Below are 21,337 nucleotides of genomic sequence, written 5' to 3' on the forward strand. Positions count from 1 at the left end.
TTGCGTCACTTTGTCATGTCATTGTTCGTGGTAATGTAAGATCCAAGGACTACATATTTGGGTATTTTTTATTTTCCTTGTTTCAAGAGAATAATATCTGATCTGGCTACATGTTATCAACTTTTCCATGCATTAGAGAAATACATGACTGTATGAATGTATGTATGACTATATGACTATAGGCTTTGTTTTTAAATGAAACAGGAACTGAAAAGAAATACAGAATAACAATTTACAGTAAAATGACTCCAATAAAACGCTCATCTTATTGAAAAACTGATGGAAATAAAGCATATCCTTTGGGCGGACAGCCTGAACAAGGGTGTGTAACACTTCCCATGAAACATGGATAAAGTGAGGCAGGTGTCAGGATAGCGACTGTAGTTGATGGAGAGCTTTTAGCAGCTTTTTTGTGTGTGCTCTGAGCACTGTGCGGGGGCGATCATTACCGTGCACCTACCATAACCCCCGTAAATCACAGCTCCATCAATAAGACTGCCTTTTAAATATTAATAAGAGTCATTCACCCCCCTCACTTCCAGGCCCATTTGTGGCGAAAAATATCCCACCTAGGTACTCTTTGAATTTGTCATCCCGTCCCTTAGCTTTCAGACAATCATATGGTCTTGGAGGGGAAAAAAGGTTGTAGAACTTTTTTGGACGTAGTTTATGAGCCAAATGGTTCTGCAAAGAACTTCTTATTGTCTGACAAAAGATGGTGCTGTTTGAACCACGCCTTTATGCACACTAGCATTGTCCTTATCTGAAGGACCTCAGTCCACGAGTGTTTTGGGTATCAAAGGAAGTTGGTATATCAAAGCATGACAATTAAAACCTGCATATAGATATTGAGACTCATATTTCTGAATCATTTTCAGAAATCAACGTGGCGTGAGAAATTATTCCATTCATGGTGTGCGTGAAGTTCTCTGTTGATTGATGTTCAACTCAAAATTCATCGAATGTTTGTGTAGGTGCTATAGGTTGTCTTATATCAAACTGAAATACAGGGAGTGAAGAAGATAGAAGACCGCGAACACACCTTCCTCAAACATGGTTGAGTCAAATGTAAATTTCTGTTCCCAGATATCGGCAAATTGGCTTTATTCATGCGGCTGTCAGAATCCGATCCCATTTTCGTACAAAGGAGAAAAAAAGAAAAGGGTCAAATCCCAGAGGGGTAAATGACCTGCCAGATAAAGACCCTCGAAGGCCAGCTGGACTTCAACTTGGGGCTGCCGATCCATCTCAGTGCGGAATTTACATAAGAACACAGCAGCCTGTGTTCATTAGGATCACACTGCGCGGTGAGTGACGGGCTTCAAGATGTTACACCACAGAAACGACATGAGCAGCGAGACTAAGCTACCGCTCACCACAGTTTGGCTACTTAAAATACGTGCGGTGGGTTTTCTGATATCCTCGGAATGTCAATGAAGTAGATTTGGGGCAAGGTTTGAGGAACGCCCAGTTCTCCGCGTTCTGCATTGTGTTTTTGTTTTGAATGTCATTTGATCGATGACATTCTTTTCAAAAATAATTTACTGTCAGCATAATTATATTCCAACTGATTGTGCATCAAATTCTGCGCGGCATCAAACATTTATTTTCTTTCTGTACGGCTTTTGTCCGGGTGGGGATTTCGTGGTTCCTCTGTTCACGAGAGTCGGCCTATCCTCTTAAGACATCTCAATAATTAAGAACAATTGATTTAGTCCCATTTGTATGCCCCTCTCACACACGTGTGTAGCCCAGTCACATGCGTGTAGACAAAGTCATAGGCAAAAGCATTTTAATCCCATTCCTTTTGGAACAGAACAACATCCCTTAAAGCACTGTATTTTATTTATAAATCCACGGCACATTACACTTATTAATGGTCACTTAAGAAATATTTTATGTCACGAGGCACCAAATAGTTCAACATTAATTAACTTCGAGGAAAGCATTTTGATCACAGATAGCCAGGCTGATTATCAGAGCATTACGATACTGTTTTATATATCTACATAAACTGTGAGCAGTGATTCAGCAAGTTCGTCAACAGCCATAAGAAAGAATCTGGCGCCATCTACAGGACATCGACACAAATCAAGTACACAGCAGAGCTCAGTTTTAAACACAGACATTATAAGGACTTCGGTATAAAACGAAATAAATTAACCTTCATTCTACTTTTCAGTTTAGTGCTAGGTATCAGTGATAGTCTAGCACAGTGTCTGTTAAAATATGTAATGTGTCATGGGTTGTTTTTGGTAACCTTTAGCCTGTGCATATAGAAAATACAGCAAATATTCCCCAGTTATAAGTAGAAGAACATAAACCAATGAGATTTGTTCATTTTTTTATTCGCGTATTTCCCTCAACTGCTGTCTACTATTTAGTACTCTGCTACATGACTTTTGCTTGTTCTTTACCCATTCTATCACTTCATTACTTCATCAGTTGTTCTGCCATGGTTCCATCCTTCACTCCGGCGGCAACCACGGAGAAGAAGGCGCTGGGGAGGAGGCAGCGAATGTAGAGGGCCAGCTGAGGGATGGGGTGGGCCAGCAGCGTCTCCCTTCGCTTCCAGTTCACCGTCTGCACGATCTCATTGGCCAGGTGCTCAGGGGTCACGCCATGATTTAGCTTTCTGAAAATGTCTGGCAACAACAGGCAGCAAATGAAAGAATCAAGTGATTAATGTGATTGATCATGATATGATGTCAGTGTTTTTATTGAGGTTTTACACATTCATCACCACAAACATACAAATATGATCATATGATGTTTTCATAAATTATTATGATTTTAACTATAATGTCAGTGGTTTAGTGTGTAAATGTGAAAGAGCAATTTCGCACTCTGTAAGGTTTTTCTGTTTCATATTCATTTCTAGCTGTATGAATTCATCACTGAATGAACAACCCCTGTCTACACATGCAGCCAGACTGAACAAGGCGAGACTTGAATCAATAAGTAGTCTATTACCTACTAGCATGCTTTGCCCTTCCAAATAGACTCGGGCACCTCCCTTGTGAATGTTGTCTCATCTTAATACCACAGCTATTCATTTCTTCTCTTACCGAGTCACACGGTTGCTAACTAATTATTTCCCTCAAAAACAAACCCCAATTATACACTGTTACAAAACACCTCAGGATGACAAAGTAAATGCTTCACGTCATGTCGGGTAAAAAAAAGCCGACTGGGCAGCCATTCCTGGTGTTTTACATGCTAACCATGATGGGTTAGTATTGTTTTCATTATAACAGCACATGGGAGGGTGACCTCCCTGAAACTGCATAAATAAAGTGGCTGAACTGATGATGTGCCTGACAGACAACCACAGGCTGGCTCAGAGGGGGAAGGTTATTACTCACAGGCCAGCAGGGAATTGGAAATCTTGGAGGAGGAGGAGGAGGAGGCTGGAGAGGGTGAGGGCGAGGAAGAGGAGGGTGCAATTTTGATGAAGGTGTGACTGATGGTGCTGACGGATATGCCTAACTCCTCCACCTCCGCCCGTAGGCAGTCGAAGAAGGCCTGGACGGCGTGCTTGGAGGCAGCATCTTGAATGTAAAACGCGCCAGGGTAGCAGTCAATAACATATGTGTGACTCAGCTGTTCATATATCACAGCTTGACAGCCAGGGCGTGGAGATTAGTAATAGCAGGGTGTAAAAAATATTTAGAAGACTATGACAAATGTTACTATAAATATCAAGTTAGGTGAACGTAGGCAAAAAGATGTATTTAAAGGGAACTAAAATACTACATTGTCAAATTTATAAGTGAGATATAATTCAGATTACAGCTTGCATTGGTTATGAGCTAGCAGCATTCTCTCTGTGAAATATATCACCATTCAGAGTGAGCACAAATTAGATTATATCCTTTATATGTGCAATACATGATAAATTCACGAGATTCTTTAAGGGTTTCACACACTTTTTCAGAATATTATGGTATCACGACTAGTCATAAGTATTAGGTCTGAGTTGACCAACAAGCTTACAGGACGTGCGGAATGGAACCGCCATTCTGCCTTGAATGCTGTTCACCAAGAGGAAGTGGCCCGTCCTTCTCGAGAGCATCGATGGCAGCACACCTGTAATGAGTGAGGCCACAAAACATTTAAAAGGCGAAGACACATTCTTCCGCTGTCCGTAACACCTACTTAGACATACCTGGATGTTACTCAAGCATTTCTGTTTAGAATGTAACCAATGCATATGTTCTATGTCATGGTTAGAGTACAGAGGAAAAGCAGGTCCAGTAGTAAACCCCATTTCTTCTAAAGATAATGATGTGTTAGTAAAGTGAGGGTGTTGAGTTGATGTTTCAATTATTTAGTTGACTTTGTTTGAAAACTGTGACTTGTTTTTCTTTTTCTTTTCTTTTTCATTTCTCATTCCTACAGATCCTACCTAACACTGAGGGAATTCTGAACACCACTCCTTACGTTTCAGCCACAACAACCCTAATGTTTTTAATCAGCATTAGCTCATATGTTTGCTCCACCTTTTGCCAGAGTAATGGGTCCAAAGTAGTTCATGTCCATGATGTTCCTGTCCATCTCCAGGGACAGGTTCTGAGCGGGGGCTTTGATCTTCATGCTGCTGTTGAAGATCAGGACGTCCACGCAGCCATAGCACTCCACCACCTCGGCAGCCACGTCTTCCATGCTGTCCATATCGCTGAAGTCCAGCAGCACCAGTTTGGGCGTGAAGGTCTGTAGCAGGAAACACAAGATAGTGCACATCCCAGGGATGGAAACCAGATGCTGTCATCACACATGGAAATGGAGCCTGTATATGCACTGCAGGACTAAACAGTGTGTAGGCAAATGTAAGAACAAAGTGTGTTTCATGGTAAGTTGTTGAAAAAAATTCAAATTCAAATTAAAAACTCTATGAATCATAATCTGTCTCGTAAAGTTATTGTAACTGCAAAGGCAACACTCTGAAGTTATACACAAAACGGTCAACAAGCTGAAATAGATCTAATAACCAATTATATCAAAACCTGAATAGCTGTCATATTGATGCTATCATACATACAGTATGTTATATTCATCGAGTACCCTCATACATTGGTGTATCAGTTCACACTTTGGACCTTAAACCAATATGCACTTGATTGTCTATATTCCATGAATGAGAGACATTTAGAAATGTAGTTTTTCTAATTTCTCCCTGCAAAGAATTATCTCAAATCCATGATCACTGGTGGCTCCCTGTGTATCTGAAAGGTACCAGTGGACAGAGAGTTGTCAGAAAGGATATCCTGCCATTGTTGACCAGGGAGGAGGAAGCATTAACAGTGACACAGAGATGACAGAGAGAGGGGCTTTGAGATCCCAGAGACGAGAGACTAAACGAATGCAGGGGATCATCAGGGTCGTGATGAAGCCTCAGATGGTCCAGACATAGTGGCTGTGTGTCGCATGCACAGGATATCCTGTCTGATGCTGTGTAGGACAGACATGGCGTCTGTCTCAGGTAAAGTGCTTTGAGGTTATCCAAACCACACTGTTAAAACACACTGTCACCATTTGGCAGGCACTTCTGTTTTTTAACAAAGCTGTGGAAATATAGCCAGCACTATGCATATTTTCATCTCTAAAACTAAGAAGTTCTGTTTCCAACATATAGGAGCCACTACGCTTTTCTCCTCTATTCCGACTAGTCCTACTATCTCCAACTATTTCCCAATGCATAAGTTCCCTTACCTCAGTGGGGTCTGCACCATTACACAGGGAATCATACAGAGACTCCAGCTTATCCCAGCTTGGCCCACATAGGACCAGCCTTGCCCCACCTTTATGGAGAATTCTGGCACATTCTGAAACACATAGGAGGAAAAATATAATGTAGTGGTTGTTCACACTAGTAACATTTACATTTGAAAATGACTAGCTTAATGTTCTTGTTTTATACAGAGTTACAACATAGCATAGTAGCAGGTGTTGAGGAAGGGGTGATAATGATTTGGAAAACTGCATCCATTCTGTCTGGATCACTGTAAAAAAAAAAAATCTAACAAAATCCTTGAATGAATGACAGAAATCATTGTTATTGCCCAAACTGAAGTGCTGAGATATGACCTGGTTCTACGTGTGGAAAAACTCTTTCTTTATCTTTCAATCTTCATGTGAATCCTGTAGCAATAAATAATAGAACAAAAGAAAAAACAGTAAAGGAAGATTGACAGGAATGCTGCTCTGCAGTGTTGAGTCCTGAGGGCGTCACCACGTACAATGACATTTGCATTGTTTTCATGTGTGCATTGCACTCCAGACGATAATGTTTTCCCTGGTGAAAGTGCTACAATTGAATCGTTGTGCACTAAACCATTAGGCTCAGTATTTCAAAATCAGAGCACTTTTTGCAGAGACTGAGTTGGATTCACAATTTAAAAGCCATCAGCACAAATTATGGATGCAGTAAACTGCATGAGAGCTCATATCAATCAATTACTTTCATAAAAAGCATGATCCATGAGCATATAAAACGAATTACATTGATGCGTCAATATAGCAGCAGAAATGAATCTGTAATAAATCTGAGTCTGAAATAAATCTGAGTATTACCGCTTCCCATCCCTGACACAGCATCTGTTATCACGAGCACTTTGTTCCGCACCACAGACTTGGACATGAACCGGATGACCTCATTGTACACATAATAGATCCCAGCCATCACTACCACCAACAGTGGCAGCACCATCACCGATGGAACACCCATCTCCGAAAGACAAGTTTGAGCAGGAGGAAGGGAAATGACCTGGACACACAAACACACAAAGAGAAAGAGAAACAAACTTGGTCTTTGTGGGTGATACGCTGTTAACTGCAAAGGAAACCAACCTCTTGTATGGTTCAGAAGCTCTGGAGTGTATGTGGTATTGTAATTAGTGACTGACCAAATGACAGAAAAACAGAAGAAGAACTTCCCTGAAAACTAACTCCAAAAAGATGATGACATAATTAGACATAATAAGCGGGTCATGTTCCACTCTTTGTGTAAACAGCTGTTTGGCATTTTGAGGGGTGGTTGTGACATAAATAAGTGTGTGTATATTACAAACAGATCTCTCAGACACACTGGAAAAAGCATATAATGTAGATCATGCATTCAGGAGTTGTGCTCTATTTTTCCACCTTTCCCCCCAACCATTTTTCCACTCGGTTAGGGAGACGTTAATTTCATTATTAATAGAATCCACTTTTTACATAGAACCCTTAAAGAGGTTTTGAATAACTTATATACAAAATCATTGTTGGGGATCAGTTTCTATATATACAATGTTGAGATTGTCATACTTTAAGTTAAATAAACAGTACTGAGTAGAATTCTGTGACTACCCTGCAGGTTTTCCCCTGTCTATGTAGAGCGACATTTGTCCTTCTGGTAGCAACTGTTTCACTGTTAGCATACAGTGTGTCTGAGGACAGAGTCTAAATATATGTCGGCCTAGACTAAGCCATAACTTAAAATGTCGTCCAGTATGTCACCTCCAGGATACTGTCACTGGATATTCAAGGAGAGCAAACAAGGACAGAGACAAGTCTACGTCTACTTACACATTAGAAAACAGGAGCTGAAAATAACTGTAGGTGATACTTTTAAGCGCTCAAGAAGAAAACAGATTGAAACGCATGTTTGTTAAGCACATTCCTGGCAGACCAAGAGTGAGCAAAGAAGGCTACAGCATGATTAATGACCATTGCACAGCCACCGCATATTCACTTGTTAGCTGGATTATACTCAGTTCACTTACTGTGTACGTAAGGAGTTAATCCTCCACTGGAAAAGGCTGTTGTTTTCCTGCCTTCGATTAGGTAACCCGCTTGATGCCTGCTTCCTCCTCCATTCACAGACCCCTCTGTGCGGGGCAGTTGCAGCAACTGATGGCAGCCCTGGTTCTTTTAATAGACTGTAGCTGACTCAGTTATTTTCATGTATGTTGTATGAATAGTATCCTGGGCATGACCACTGTCAGTGATAGCATTTGTGTGCATGACCTTAAACACTTTGCAAAAAAGTCTTTGTAGCCGACTGGAGAAACAAACATTGCATTGAGGAATTGACAAAAGCAAAGTATGTTAAGTAGATCAAATTGTGTGAAGCTACCACAACAACAATAATAATAATTATAATAATAATAAACATTTGAGAAATTAGGATCGATTATAATCTATTTGTTTTCATAAATCTATTAGGCTATGCCAGGCTATTTAGTTGGTAAGACATGCAATTTACACACATGCCATGTATAGGATGAACCTGAATGACAAGTTGCATAAGCGCCCATAACACATTGCTAACTCCACTGACAACAATTGAATTGCGCTTTGATGGTGTTCTACATGACAACGTCAGGCCAAACATATCCTCCCAGAAAAAATAGCCCTTACCTAGGCTCTCCCCTCTATATTAAAATATATATACGTTGTATTCGTTCTAACATATAAGAAACAATTAAAAAAAAAAACATCTAAAGGCACTGACAGTATTAAATATAGGCCTATGATTTAACCCGAGCTCTGCAATGATACTCCCCCTCCCATAACCCATATCATTATTTGCAAGATGGCGTTCGGGAGCAGTCTCGCGAGATACAATGAAATTTCAGCCGCAAATCTGTGTGCTCTCGACCTCCCTCCATTGGGAAAGAACTAGCCCGAAAAAAGGGGAGAAAATACAGGCTACTATGGAACGTCGCTAGTTAGCTGTAGAAAAAAAGAATGATACATACTTATTTGATAGACTCGTTCTGTTGGACTGCATGGTGTGTATTATGTTTTTGCGACGGGAGGTAAAATGAAACGAGGACCGGGATTTGGGAGCCTCACAACCTTGCAAAACAACCAGCAGAAATTTCTTTAGCGAGCTAACTTGCTAGCTCATGAAGAAGCGGTGGTAAACTTCGTAATGAGCAATTGCTACCATTGGAATTGACGGAACCCCACCTCAATTATGTGTTTTTAGAAATTGGATTCCTTTATTTTTCCCATGGACACTGAAATTGCAGAGCTTGATATTACATGTTAAGGAATTGGGAATTGCTTTGTTTACTGCTTGCTTGGTAACAGTATTGATTACAAACTGGCTTGTTAATCGCTCCCTTCTGGCTTTGTGGGGACAGGCCATGGACTAAGCAGCATATAACAGACAAGGTAGCTAGCTTGCGAGCTAGCTATCGATTACTGGGAAATATAGCTAAATCATTCATACATTCCGAAGCGCAATCTCACAACAATAACGTTTTAAAGAAGCAGAAGATCACACTAACCCCGTGGTTTGGATCATGCATGGGATCAGAGAGTCCTTCATTCGAATGGGATAAATAGCCTAGTTATCTACAAGATATTAACGGAGTGATTCAATCTAGGCTATTGGAACAGTCAAATATCGAGTCATCGGACAAAAAGGAAAACTACGATGTCCACCGCTAAAGAGAATCCCTGTAGGAAATTCCAAGCGAACATTTTCAATAAAAGTAAATGTCAAAACTGCTTCAAACCTCGGGAGCTACATCTGTTGACCGACCAAGATCTGAACCAGGTAAATCATTTGTTATTGTGGTCCACGAATATTATCATGTTAAAGCTTCTCTTAAATTCCAAGCATTCTAGAGAATGCAACATTGTAACAGCATGAACATAGTTGTCACCCCATTTTGTGAAATTTTGTAACCATTATAGGCTGACAGATGTTAGTTTGACAAGCTGTGTATTTTATGTTAAAAGTGATCATATTTCTCAGTATGCAAGCGTAAGTGTCGGTATTTTTACCACAGCACTGCACCTTAAAGTTCCAGGCAACCTCAAGTTTTTGAGAGCTAGACTTCTAAGTGATCTCGGTGTTATAAGATGATTGGTTGTCATTAAGTATGATTCTATAACAGTCGGTTATGGCCAGCAAAATTGTTGTCTCTTCGGCTGTGGTTTATACCTTCATGGTGTCCGTCAGATATGAAGTAATAATACACTCTTATAGTTTAAATCAGAGTTAATAACTAGAACAAGGACTATTTAGACTGAGATAAATGAAGTTCTGGTAGATCTGAGTGCTGAGAGTACAAGGGAAAGGTGATGGGGCTAATAGGTAATCATAAAGTTATTGTTTTGTTTTAAAAACAAGGATTTAATCACACACACAGGCAGCCTTTGAAGAGCTGCTATCTAGTGTGTTCCTAAGTTACAAATCTTTGCTGATGTTTTCACTGTCTAAAGACAGCTTGCAATCTATCTCAAGCAGACGCAATCTATCTCCTATGCTTTGTAGAAAAGTGAGTGGAATGTTTCTATAGATATGGGGGGACCTCAGTACTTCAAAACCAACAGTAGTCTCCACTCAGCATTTTTTCCCCTTTTTGTCAGTTGACAGCCCGTGGCAAACTTACTTAACAACTGGAGCCATGAGAGTGACATTTACACTCCCTGCCTTTAAACACCAAGTGCAGATGTTTTGGCGGGGAAGCTTGTTTGTGAGAGCAGTTGTGCTTCCACCTGAAGGTATACAGAAGGTTCCCAGCAACGCTATGGCTGTTTGCCCCGCCGACTTTAATTATTCACTAGTTGGCGGCTCTTGCCTGTTCGACTACAGCAGGATAATGGTCTTGAGCCGAGTCATCCATCTGTGCTTGCAATGATAAACTGTGCCGTTCACAAGTCAGAATGATTTGTCTGAGTTTTCAAGGCAACAGTGGACTTAATTGTGCATTCAGTTGTAGACACAACCCCTCATCTGTTAAATTCTAGGAGTTTAGTTGGGCGGCGTGTCCGAAACAGAGGATTTCCTTTGGAAGAAACTTGTATAAGGTGTCTGCACCAGTTATCTATGCAGTGTTTATCTATTGAGCCAGTAGAATCCAAAACCATAAAATATATCCATGGAATGAATCAAAATGGCAGTATCTAGCCTAATATTTAGCCTAATTAATCAAATGAACTGCCATACAGATTGGTGAGGCACAGTAGCATTTTATTTGCCTAATAATCTGGCTGAAGTAAAGATGTAATCACTAGGGGTGGGAGTTGCTACAGAGGCCACGATACGATACCATTATGACATTTGCGCCACAATACGATATAATTTCGATTCTGTGATGCATTGCGATTTATTTCTCACATATATTACGTTTCGTATACTGGGAGTCTCTGCAGCCATTGTGACGCAGTACATTTGCACTCGACTTCTTTTCAAATTTACACAAGAGAAGAAGAGGGTGGCGCGAGAGAAGAACAAGGCCTTGTGCCATCTTGTGGACTTGATAGCAATGTTTTCAGAGTAGACGTATGTATCAAAATAATCTCATAATAAAATAAAATCATCAAAATAAAATAAAATCATAATATTTCATGAATTTATATTACAAGACTTGGTGCCACTGTATTGATATAATATTGTGCCGAAAAATATCGGCATACATTTTTTTTTTTTTTTTCAGTTCTAGTAGTCACCCCTGACATATTTGGCTAAATTAGCCTTTTGGAATAGAGGATGTAAATAGAGCAGTTTCCTGTTTTCCTAATTTACAAATAAAGGTTAAAAGTTAAATCGTGCTCAGTCATGATGTGCTGAGTTGTTCTGCTTGTACTCTCAAGTATCCCTCCGATTCCTTGGATGAGGTTCAACTTGTTGTTAAAAGTTACAATTAACCTTCAGCTACTTTCATTAAATTTCTTTTTTACAGCTTTCTTCAAGAAAGGTGCTCTAATTTTAATGACACTGAGCTAACGCACATAATGGCTGTACTGTTTTGCCAATCGTATATTTCTTGCTTGCTTTCAAATGCTTAAGTCTAGGTGACATTGCCCTTAGTTGGCATCCTAAAACACTACGTTGACTAAGCGCACTGTGGTAATTGTGTCTGGACCTCTAGAGACTTTAATTCTTTTGCTTTGCCATTGGCTAAAGCTCTTCAGTATTGCAACAAATCCAGGATATTGTCCAGACAGCACTTCAAAGTCGTCTGAAGCGCACTACCTGTTGCGATGGGTCAAGCTACTGACAGCTTCGTATAAGGCGTTGGCCGTATCATTAGACAGATGAGAGGGGAGAAGAAGTGCGCTGAGGACGTTTCACGCTCTGGACTTCTGCATCTGCTGTCATCGTGTTCTCTGTTTATCTGTACATAATCCTACACTGTACCTCTGCCTTGAAGAAACACTTTCAGAGGTCGAAAGCCTCGGAAAACCTCATCTGAAAGATCAACCCTCACAGGGGGTCCGATTTAATGATCACGATGACGAACATTAACCCCATCCTCTCTCCAAAAACACATACAAGTTGTGAATGGGGGGAGATTTCCCAGGCCCAACAGCAGCTATAGTTTCTTATGTGGTCCCATGCAATTGGACCAGATGGCTTTTTTTAACGTGGCTTAAGGTCTGAAAAGCAACGTCAGCCTCTTCCCGTACACGTGCATAGTTGGTGTACTGTGTGTGATTAGCACCACTTAACCCTTTCCCTGTGCTACCTCCTGAGTCATCCTAATGGATTGCATTACCGGATAATCCCCCTGGGACTAAGCAAAGGGTCACTTCAAGGCTCTGAAACGGTGACGGCACAAGCTGCACTCTTTGGTTTGCATAAGAGTCATCAAAAAAAGAAAATTCAGTTTCTGTAATCGAGATCCCAAAAATGCATTGCTGGAAAGTGATCGATTGAAAAACACTATACACTAATACATCAACACTACAATTATCCCGTAGAGGAAAACTTTGAGGATGCTTCTATTTTCATCAATGTCCATTAAGATTACAGCAGCACTCAGTAACATTATGGTGGATGGAATCATCTTAGTTTTGACTTCAGTTCATGCATCTAAGCAGAAACTCAAGCATAGTCTAATGTGCTACAGTAAGAACGAAAAACCTAACCGTTAGCCAGAATGGTAGCAAGTGCAAAGGAGCTGCTGATCAGATCATGTCATAGGTCTGATACTGACCACTTTTTTTTCCCAATGAGTGAAAACTTGCTTGATGGATGGCACCTGCTGTTCTCTGTCAGGCTTAATTAGGAGGACGGTATTGACCATCGTTTCAAGACTGGATCGAATAATGGGATGATGCCCATTAGGGATCAGATGCATACACAGGCACTTACATAATACTCAGTGATGAAGGAATGCACAATCAAATGGCAGTGTAGTCAATCACTATTCTGTGATATTGATGCCATTTGAAAGAACACATTTTTAAAACATTAGGCAAGTAGTTAGGTCTTCATATTGCATCCTATTTTGCTGTGATGTTTTTGGAAGTCCTATATCAATGGGCATCAGTAAAGGCAGACTACCACTGTTTAGATAGAGGATCCTACAGCATGTTGCTCATATGGAGTTGCGGTTTGGCAAAGTAAAAAAAAAACTCCAACCCTACCTCAGTGTTATGGGCTAGAGTGCTTGCAGAGTGACTTTGTTTTGAACATCTTATTTTGTTGTTTTGAACTTGAGCCGTTTGGTCCTCAAAGGCAGCCTATTTAGTAATTAAGACCAGATAGCCTAGTCCCTGTCATTCTATCTTCTGTAACTACTATGTCTATGCTCTCGGAGTGGTTGGAGGCAGGAGAAGATGGGAGTCAGCTGAGAGAGTTTGTGTGTTTGTGTGTGTGTGTGTGTGTGTGTGTGTGTGTGTGTGCGTGTGTGTGTGCGTGTGTGTGGACGTGCGTGTGTAAGGGGGGTGGGGGGCTTGTGAAAGGAAGTGTGGGTTGGGAAACCGGAGCAAGAGTTTCTCAGAGGTCACTCCCACTTCTGAAGCTTCTGCTCTGACTTTGGCAGGGATGGGGAGGGGGTCAGGACGTGGGACATGGGACATTTGGGGAAAGGGGGGAGGGGGAGGTTGCTGTGCGCTAACGGAGGCCTTGTGAGTGCATCCAGAGGTGAGGTGGATGCTGGGATAAAGCGGTCCGCAGGGACCGGCCTGCGCCCCCTTTCTTTCAATCCTCCATCCCCCTCACCCCCTACTCTCTCCCCCCCCTCCTCCCATGAGCCTCGGCCCGGGAGGAAATTGGAAGTTAAACCCGATGCCGACTGGAGGGCCACGGGGTTACAGGAGTTCTGGCAGAGAGGAAGCTGGTCTTCAATGTGTGGAGGAAGAACAGGGCGTGGCGGACCTCTCCTGGCTCCGCTGCTCCCCAGCACCGCATGCTATGGGACCAGATGTGTTTTTGTTTTGTTTTTCTCTAGCTGTTTTTTTCTTTTCTTTATTTTTATAGGAAGAGGCCTGGAGAAAATTAGTTAATCGGGCAAAATCTGTGAGCTATTTTAAATATCAGAGGCTTGTCAGGTGTGCACACAATCACAAACTGGAGGTTGATCACTGGCGCTATCCAGTTTTACATTTAAGTTTTCCACAAGTTGCTGATCGGCAGTAAGCAGTTATTTTATTTCGGACGTTTCTTGTTGAGATATTCCCTTTCCCAACAGTCAAATGACTAACACTAAAACTTTGCGAGATGAACCATTGAACCACTGTGCAATAACACTTGTCGTTAAGGTTAATATTTTGCAGGCCACGCTGTTCTCTCTCCCTTAAAGATCTCATGCAAGGCTTTCCTTTACTCCCCCCACTCCTTTGCTGAGGATGTTTTTTAATTTTTATGCAGCATTGAGAAATAAATCAGTTCTTGATGGACTAGCTGCAGCAGGAGGAAAATTAAGAACTGTCACTCAGATTGTGGTCCTGTGGTTGTAAATTACCTGTCTTGATGGCAGGTGGCCGCTTGTTTGGGATCCTCAGGCGAAATAGTCTTTCCCGGTTCAGTGACGGCTGCAGGCCAGAGCCATACATTTAGAGCATCGTAAGCTTTTATGAAGAGCTAATGGTGGGCGAAAACCTGCCTGCTCCCTTCAAGGCGCAGTATGGGCCTTTTCATTTTTCCTGTTAACAATTTAAAAAATCGAAAAAAGTTTTGGCCTCGTCATCGTGAGTGAAGTCACCTAAACATGTCTGTGAGTGTATTTCTGTTTAAATGAAATAGTGTTGACTCCGGCTGTGTTCCTCACCAAATAAAGTCTGTGTTTATCAGTATACACAGAGACCAAAGCAGACCAAATATTACCGTGGAAACTAAACTGAACACCCAACCTTATGGGGAGAGAGAAATGCCTTTTGACATCTGGATGCCAAAGTGCATCTCTCACAAAGTTGGTGCATAGTTTTAATCGTTGCCTAATTTACTGTCTGTCTCTTGCTGCTTCTTTTTTTCCAGGCCAAACCTATTTATGGAGGCTGGCTGTGTTTGGCTCCAGAGGGGACCGACTTTGACAATCCTATGCAAAGATCTCGGGTAAGATGGGGGTGGGGGGTCATGAGAGTATGTGTATTAAATGGGGGAAATAAGCTTCACACATTTTCTATACGCTTGATGTATTGTACTGTCTGTAGGAGTTTTACATGGTCAGAATGTATCGTGTTAAGTTGCCCTCTATTGATAGTGCCCAGGCTTATGATGATGCGATTTAGTTTGGGAAGGGATTTGGGGGAATCATCTTGTCTAATCAAATGTAAAGTAGCTGATAATAACACCCAAACCCTATAGTGGATTTTGCTTGTAACAGATAACGTTTATTTGAAAGAATGGGTCAACCACACGTTAAGCTTGTTTAGCTCAGAGGTCGACACTTTTAGGCTAAGGAATGTTCTAGTCTGATTTAATTAGGCTTGAACTCTTCTCATTTGATTGCAGAAATGGCAACGACGGTTCTTTGTGCTCTACGAACATGGCTGCCTACGCTTTGCATTGGACGAATCGGTAAGAGACGTTTTCATTCTCCGTGGGTTTCATTCTCCGTGGGTATTTTTGTTTAATGTCCTTGGCTACTCCTTACAGACTATTTGTATATTTTTATCAACCGAGACAGACTGCTAGAATAAGTTCAAGTTCAATTTTAAGAGTTGGGCTAAAGCTGCTTGATTTGTGTTTACATAACAAAGCACAAAACTAGCCTGAACCTGGACTGGCCACTTCAAATGCCTCTAGTTTGGGGTGGGGTGGGGGGGGGAATCCACACATGACATTCAAGTTGCTCCACCCCAATAGTAAGTCACTTCAAAGCCACAAAAGGGTTCAGAGAAATGTAATGGGGGGAGAGGAGAGGAGCGCGAGAGAGAGACAGCAACGCGTAGGCGGCAAGAAGGACGTCACCAACGCGGCAGAGTTAATAGGCTTTCGGCCTGGGCCGTTCGTCTGGCTGGAATGCGACACGGGCGACCAAATTAGCCGCCTGATCGGCCTGGAGATTAGGCCGTTTGTATGTAAACAGTGAGGCCCACATACTGACTGCCTGTCAGGAAGATGGAGAGCTTTCTCGAGAGGCCCCCACGGCGCAGAAGCATCCATACAAACATGCCCTCTCCTCTCCCTCCCCTGCACTCCCGTCACCTTATTAGTGTCTTAATGCAAACTTCACCCCCGGCCAGTCAGCAGCATCTTAAAAACAGGCACATTGCTGCACGCAAGACACCAGAGAGAGTCTGTCCTCAGAAAAGAGACCTTTCTTTTGTGTTTGTTATGGTTTTTTGGGTGTCAGGCGATCTCCAGGGAGGTAAAGCGAGGGCCACGTGTAGATTGAGGTGTTTTCCAGCATGTGGCTGGAGCTCGCGCTTAGCCGTCACCACTTCAGAGCAATACGGCTTTTCCTCCCATTGTTGAGCCATGAGAATGCTGTCAGACCTCATTGTCTTTCACGACTCCTTTTCATCTGCTAAAGGGAAGTCTCTTCTGGGAGGCCTGGAAACTGGGTCAGGGAAAATAGGGTGAAAATTGAAACATCGTTTTACGGGTTGCGCCAGGCTCACGAGAGCTGGCTGTATTTCGAGCGTCGCAAAAGATTACAGAATGACCTGGAGTGGGAGAGGTGAGGCGAGGCAGCTTTCGTGTTCAGAGGTGTTTTGTGGAGCAGAGAGTGCTACTAATGAATGGGAGGAAGCTATGTGCCTGTGGTTCGGAGACTCTTCGAAGTCCTCGCACGGAGTTGTTTGGGGCAGTGGTAATAGATGTGGCACTGTTCTGCTTTATGAGATTAGAGTGGGACGGTTTTAACTGATGCCAGTAGGAGAATTGAATAGACGGCAACACGCATGACTCCCAAGCAAGAACAGGTATCAAAGCAACTAAGTAGATTTTCCTTAGATTCGGGATTGATTTGCTTTATTCTGAGTTGGCAGTGAGAATCTTTTGATTTCTGTAGAGGGGGTGAGAGGGGGGATCACTTGACATCAACGAGCAGCACTTGGCCTGAAAGACGTCGCATAGCTGTTCAATTGAGAAATTGTTGGGTTTCCATTCTGACCAAATCTAAACACTCAAGCATGAATTATGTCGGCACTATAATTTCATAGGAAATGAAATAACTGCTCCGAGAGAGGAGAAAAATGTCTTAATTCGTGCGTGTGAAAACAAAGCTTCCCATCGGCTTCTGACAGCCCCCCGAACCCCCCGGCCCACCAAAAAAAGCATTTGGCTGAAGTTAATTACCCAGGGCTAGCTGAAAATGTTGCCGCGTGAGACATGCGTCGCTTCTTAGCCCCTTTGCTTCCGCTGTCGATGGGAGATGCTCCGAAACACAGAGCTCGAGAGCGGAGCAGCATTCCTTCAAAATGCCCATATTTGGTGAAACTTCAGCAGCCGCTGTCAGTGACGGTGCTATAGTGAGAGAGTCTAAGCCCCTCCAAAACCACATGAAAATGTCAAATATGTCCAAAAGGTTTACATTCCAACCCCTTACCCCCCTAACCACAATACCTATTTCAGAACCCAGACCTGGGATAGAACAAGGGATGTAGAAAGAACACCAAAAGATAACAAATAATCAAACTGTGTGGAAGACAGAAGGGCAGCCAGGACTTCTGTGTGGCATGAAGGAAAACAGCTTCTGCTCCTGATCACACAGAAGATGTTTAGGCAGGCTCGGGGCGAAGCCGAGGCGGCTTCTAGAAGCTTCCCTGAGGTGGGTGAAGTTTTCCAGGTGTTGGAACTGCCAACGTGGGAGCGGAGATGCTGGAGGAACCAGTCCCTCTCCTTCCCCCACCCTGCATTTTTTGATCGAGGCCACTGCATGTTGAGGCAGATGTATGGCCTATAATATGTATCGGGTGACGTGGCATCTGACTCGTCTTGCCACTGGCATTTTTTTTTTTTTTTTTTTTTTTTTTAACTCAATCTTAGTTAAATGGTTTCTCATAACAGGGTTTTCAATTCAGTGTGCACTTTCTGATCCACAATTGATTTGGGCAGCCTCATGTTCATGACGCCTTTGTACTTCATCGCAGCTCTGGAGAAAATCATCATTGCTGTCCGCGCTGCACACATGCAGCCTCAAAAAGTTATACTTAGATGATGTGCTGTCATGTGTACAGGCAGTTAAAGACAATTGGGTTTTGGTTTTGCAAAAAGTTGAGCTTTACAGCCAATCGAATTACACCCCTCCCTTCCATGCTTCTGAAGCTCCGTCACTGATTGGCTGGGATTGTTTATGGTTCAGTCTGAGACATTATGTTTGTTTGACATCAACAAAGCTGAGAGGAGTTTTTTTCTTTAGTGCAAACACTGAACGGACAGCTAGAGGACCGTGAGGAGCAATTCGCTGAATTTGACACAAACTGTATGGGAATAGAATGGCGGACTGCACCTTTAATGTCATAGACGACCTGCTCACTTCCTCTACGGGAGAGCGGTACAGACGGCTGGCCTGGAATTATCGATATGAGGAAAATGAAAACATATTAAATCATACAGTTGTAAAGACAGCCAAAGAGCTCTCTTCACCTTTTCAAGAAAGACTGGGTGACCTTTTGTCATGTCGAACTAGTTTTTCCCCACCTTCTTATCTGGGAGAGGAAACTCTAAATTACTCAACAATGACACAGTGATGAGGCAATAAAGTTGTGAACTGCCCTGCAGTTGTATACATTTGTGTTTTCTATGGCTCCGTATCTTTCCAATTTGCAACTAGATGTACTCTTATTTCCATGACGACGTTCAATATCTTCCATCAGCATAAAAATAGAAAACACTTTTCGTGAAAGACAAGAGCGGTCTCGGGCAGTGCAGAGATATATGCTTCGATCCCATGTTGGGAAATTAGATCCATGATAATCTGAAACGTATGAATGGCAGACTTGGCAGAAGGGAACCTTTTGTATGGTTGCCAGTGCACGTTCTGTGCACCCACTCTGGCCGACTCTCTCTCTCTCTCTCTCTCTCTCTCTCTCTCTCTTTCGCTCTCTCACTCTACCTGGGGGAGATCACAGGCTCAGGTTCTGTGGGAAAACTCAAAAAAGCACCCCACAGTCTTATGACACCCTGGTTGCGGCTTTTGATGGGTATGCTTAAGTAATGGTAAACTATAAGCTCATCTTAACCATTGTTTTTCTCAGAGCCGAATTGATTAGTGCCCACCTGTGTGTGCATGTGCATATCTGTAGGTCTTATCTGTGAGCTCTTGGATTGGCTCCCCGTGTAGAAAGTCCAAAGAGCTCTTTAAATCGGAGCAGAACTTTGGTATGTGGTCGACCACATGCCCATATGTGGTCTGGGAGATTGTTACGAGGGACCGATTCACTCGTGTTATCTGCTCGCTCTGAAGTAAGATCAGGTAAAGCCTGACAACACTGTTCTCTCTCTCCTCTCCTCTCCTCTCTCTCTCTCTCTATCCTATATCTCTTCTCTTTTTCTTTCTCTTTCTCTTTATCTCTCTCTCTCTCACACACACACACAGTGAGGCCGCTTACACAGAGCTCGGCAGCAGACGCCTGATGTTATTCTGGCAAAGAAGACGCCTCTCTCCGTTACCCAGACCGGTTTCATGTTGTCGGGCTTCTCAATACAGAGTGATGTGAAACTCTTTGTTGCCCACTACACCCCCCCCCCAACCCCCTGGTGTCTGATTACCCATCCTGCCTTTCTGTTCCTCTTCCCAGCAGCCCTCTTTCTTTCTCCGTTTCGCGCAACAGAAAGAGTCCTGCTGCAGTTTATAACTGTGACACACTGTAATTGCCATATTTGGACGTCTCTGGGGTTTACTGGCAGCTTTTAATAAAGCAGGATCACTTAAAATGGCCATAAAAGGAATCAGGGGGGGTGGGGGGTGGGAACGGCACCTGTTTTACATCTGCAGCCAGCAGAAGCCTGATAGCAGATGAGAAAGAGAAAGAAAAGGAGAGAAAGAAAACACTCTAGGGTCCTGATGGGCATACTCTTTCATGTGTTGGCACGATGGCATGGTCATGGATAATACTGACTCCAATGGCACGAGTGACATCAGCATTGACTAATGGCTGTGCCCGATTGCTTGGCTTTGATTCATAGCTTTATGAGCGAGGAAAAAGTCAAGAAAGTGGAGCGTCAGCGGGATGCCTCGCTGGTTTTTCTGATCTGGTTCACGGGTCGTGGGAGCCTGATGGTCGGGAGTCGGATGCCCCCGAGCAGTATTTGTTATTTTACATGTGCCGTTCTGAGAGGGGTTTCTTTTCTTTCTTTTTTCTTTTTTTTTCTTCTTTGTGGCGGAGGAATGTGGAAAGCTCTCTCTCCCGCACACATTCAAGCGCTCCCCTTGCGTTAGTGCGCAAAAGCACGGCCACGCCGGCCCAACCTCTAAACCCACCCCTACATAGACATGCTCTCTCACACACACACACACACACACACACACACACACGTACACATACTTTCCCTCTCCCCCATACACACATACAGACATGCTGCCCACCCCCTACCCCCTCTCACAAAAGAGGCTTAGTCCTGGCTTTCTATGCTGTCACCTCCTCCATTCAGCCGGCAAGCCCTGGAACCAAAAGGATTTCGCCTGTTGCCATGGCAAATTTTTGATAACCGCGGAGTGACCTTACAGTAAGGGCAGATAAGATTGTATGTGTCATTTCAAGTCTCCTTGTGAAGCGTGCATACACACACACACACACACACATATATGTGTGTACATACACACATGGTAGACATGGTCATCACAGCACTCCTAATTATTTTTTTTAATGAAACTGGATATAATGGATTGATTTGTGAATTTCCTCCATTAGAAAGGAAGTCTGCTGTTTGTCACATGGCCCAGTGTTTGTTTGCTTGGAGTTTCCAGTCCGCTCATTTATTTATTTTTATGTTTTTATTTTTTTGACATGACCTTTTCAAAGGGCAACAGGTTTATAGATCACCAGTTCTGGACATGCCACAACAGAGCTTTATGATTGCCTTCTAAACGCCGTGGTCAGCCCAAGACCTCGCCAGACGCCCGCCCTTGTGTGTTGTCTGTTTTTCTGCGAGTAACCTTTCTGTCGAGAAAGCGCTGAGAAATCGCACAACTTTGCTCTCGAGCCGGTCAGTTCCTTT

The 21,337-nt window shown here is 42.8% G+C and overlaps 2 protein-coding genes across 5 annotated transcripts in view; one reads left to right on the forward strand and one right to left on the reverse strand.

The window, feature by feature from the left end:
- Window positions 1-1,775: 1,775 nt before the first annotated feature.
- dhrs7cb (dehydrogenase/reductase (SDR family) member 7Cb) lies at window positions 1,776-7,910 on the reverse strand. The gene is made up of 7 exons (XM_012814679.3): window positions 7,764-7,910; window positions 6,574-6,766; window positions 5,713-5,825; window positions 4,503-4,713; window positions 3,997-4,089; window positions 3,366-3,551; window positions 1,776-2,645 (listed from the first exon to the last, which is right to left on the reverse strand). Exons 2-7 carry the CDS (start codon window positions 6,725-6,727, stop codon window positions 2,434-2,436), a joined length of 969 nt encoding a protein of 322 aa, XP_012670133.2. The 5' UTR covers window positions 6,728-6,766; window positions 7,764-7,910; the 3' UTR covers window positions 1,776-2,433.
- Window positions 7,911-8,582: 672 nt separating this feature from the next.
- The window catches only part of LOC105888873 (myosin phosphatase Rho interacting protein), a 41,102-nt gene continuing 28,347 nt past the window's right edge, over window positions 8,583-21,337 (forward strand). For 2 of the 4 annotated variants that reach the window (XM_031561324.2, XM_031561323.2), the window contains exons 1-3: window positions 8,583-9,550; window positions 15,206-15,283; window positions 15,683-15,748. In XM_031561324.2, the coding sequence (XP_031417184.1) occupies window positions 9,428-9,550; window positions 15,206-15,283; window positions 15,683-15,748 (267 nt within the window). In that variant the 5' untranslated portion in view covers window positions 8,583-9,427. The remainder of the gene's footprint in view (window positions 9,551-15,205; window positions 15,284-15,682; window positions 15,749-21,337) is intronic. The other 2 variants (XM_031561325.2, XM_012814632.3) reach the window with 1 other exon arrangement.

This window comes from Clupea harengus, chromosome 23 (genome assembly GCF_900700415.2).
Source record: "Clupea harengus chromosome 23, Ch_v2.0.2, whole genome shotgun sequence".
Lineage (NCBI taxonomy): Eukaryota > Metazoa > Chordata > Actinopteri > Clupeiformes > Clupeidae > Clupea > Clupea harengus.

Coding starts and splice junctions, on each gene's coding strand:
- dhrs7cb (XM_012814679.3), bottom strand. CDS start 6,727: ATGGGTGTTCCATCGGTGATGGTGCTGCCACTGTTGGTGGTAGTGATG. Junction 3,552..3,996: donor GGTTCCATTCCGCACGTCCT/GTAAGCTTGTTG, acceptor TTTACATTCAAG/ATGCTGCCTCCAAGCACGCC. Junction 2,646..3,365: donor TTCCAATTCCCTGCTGGCCT/GTGAGTAATAAC, acceptor TGTTGTTGCCAG/ACATTTTCAGAAAGCTAAAT.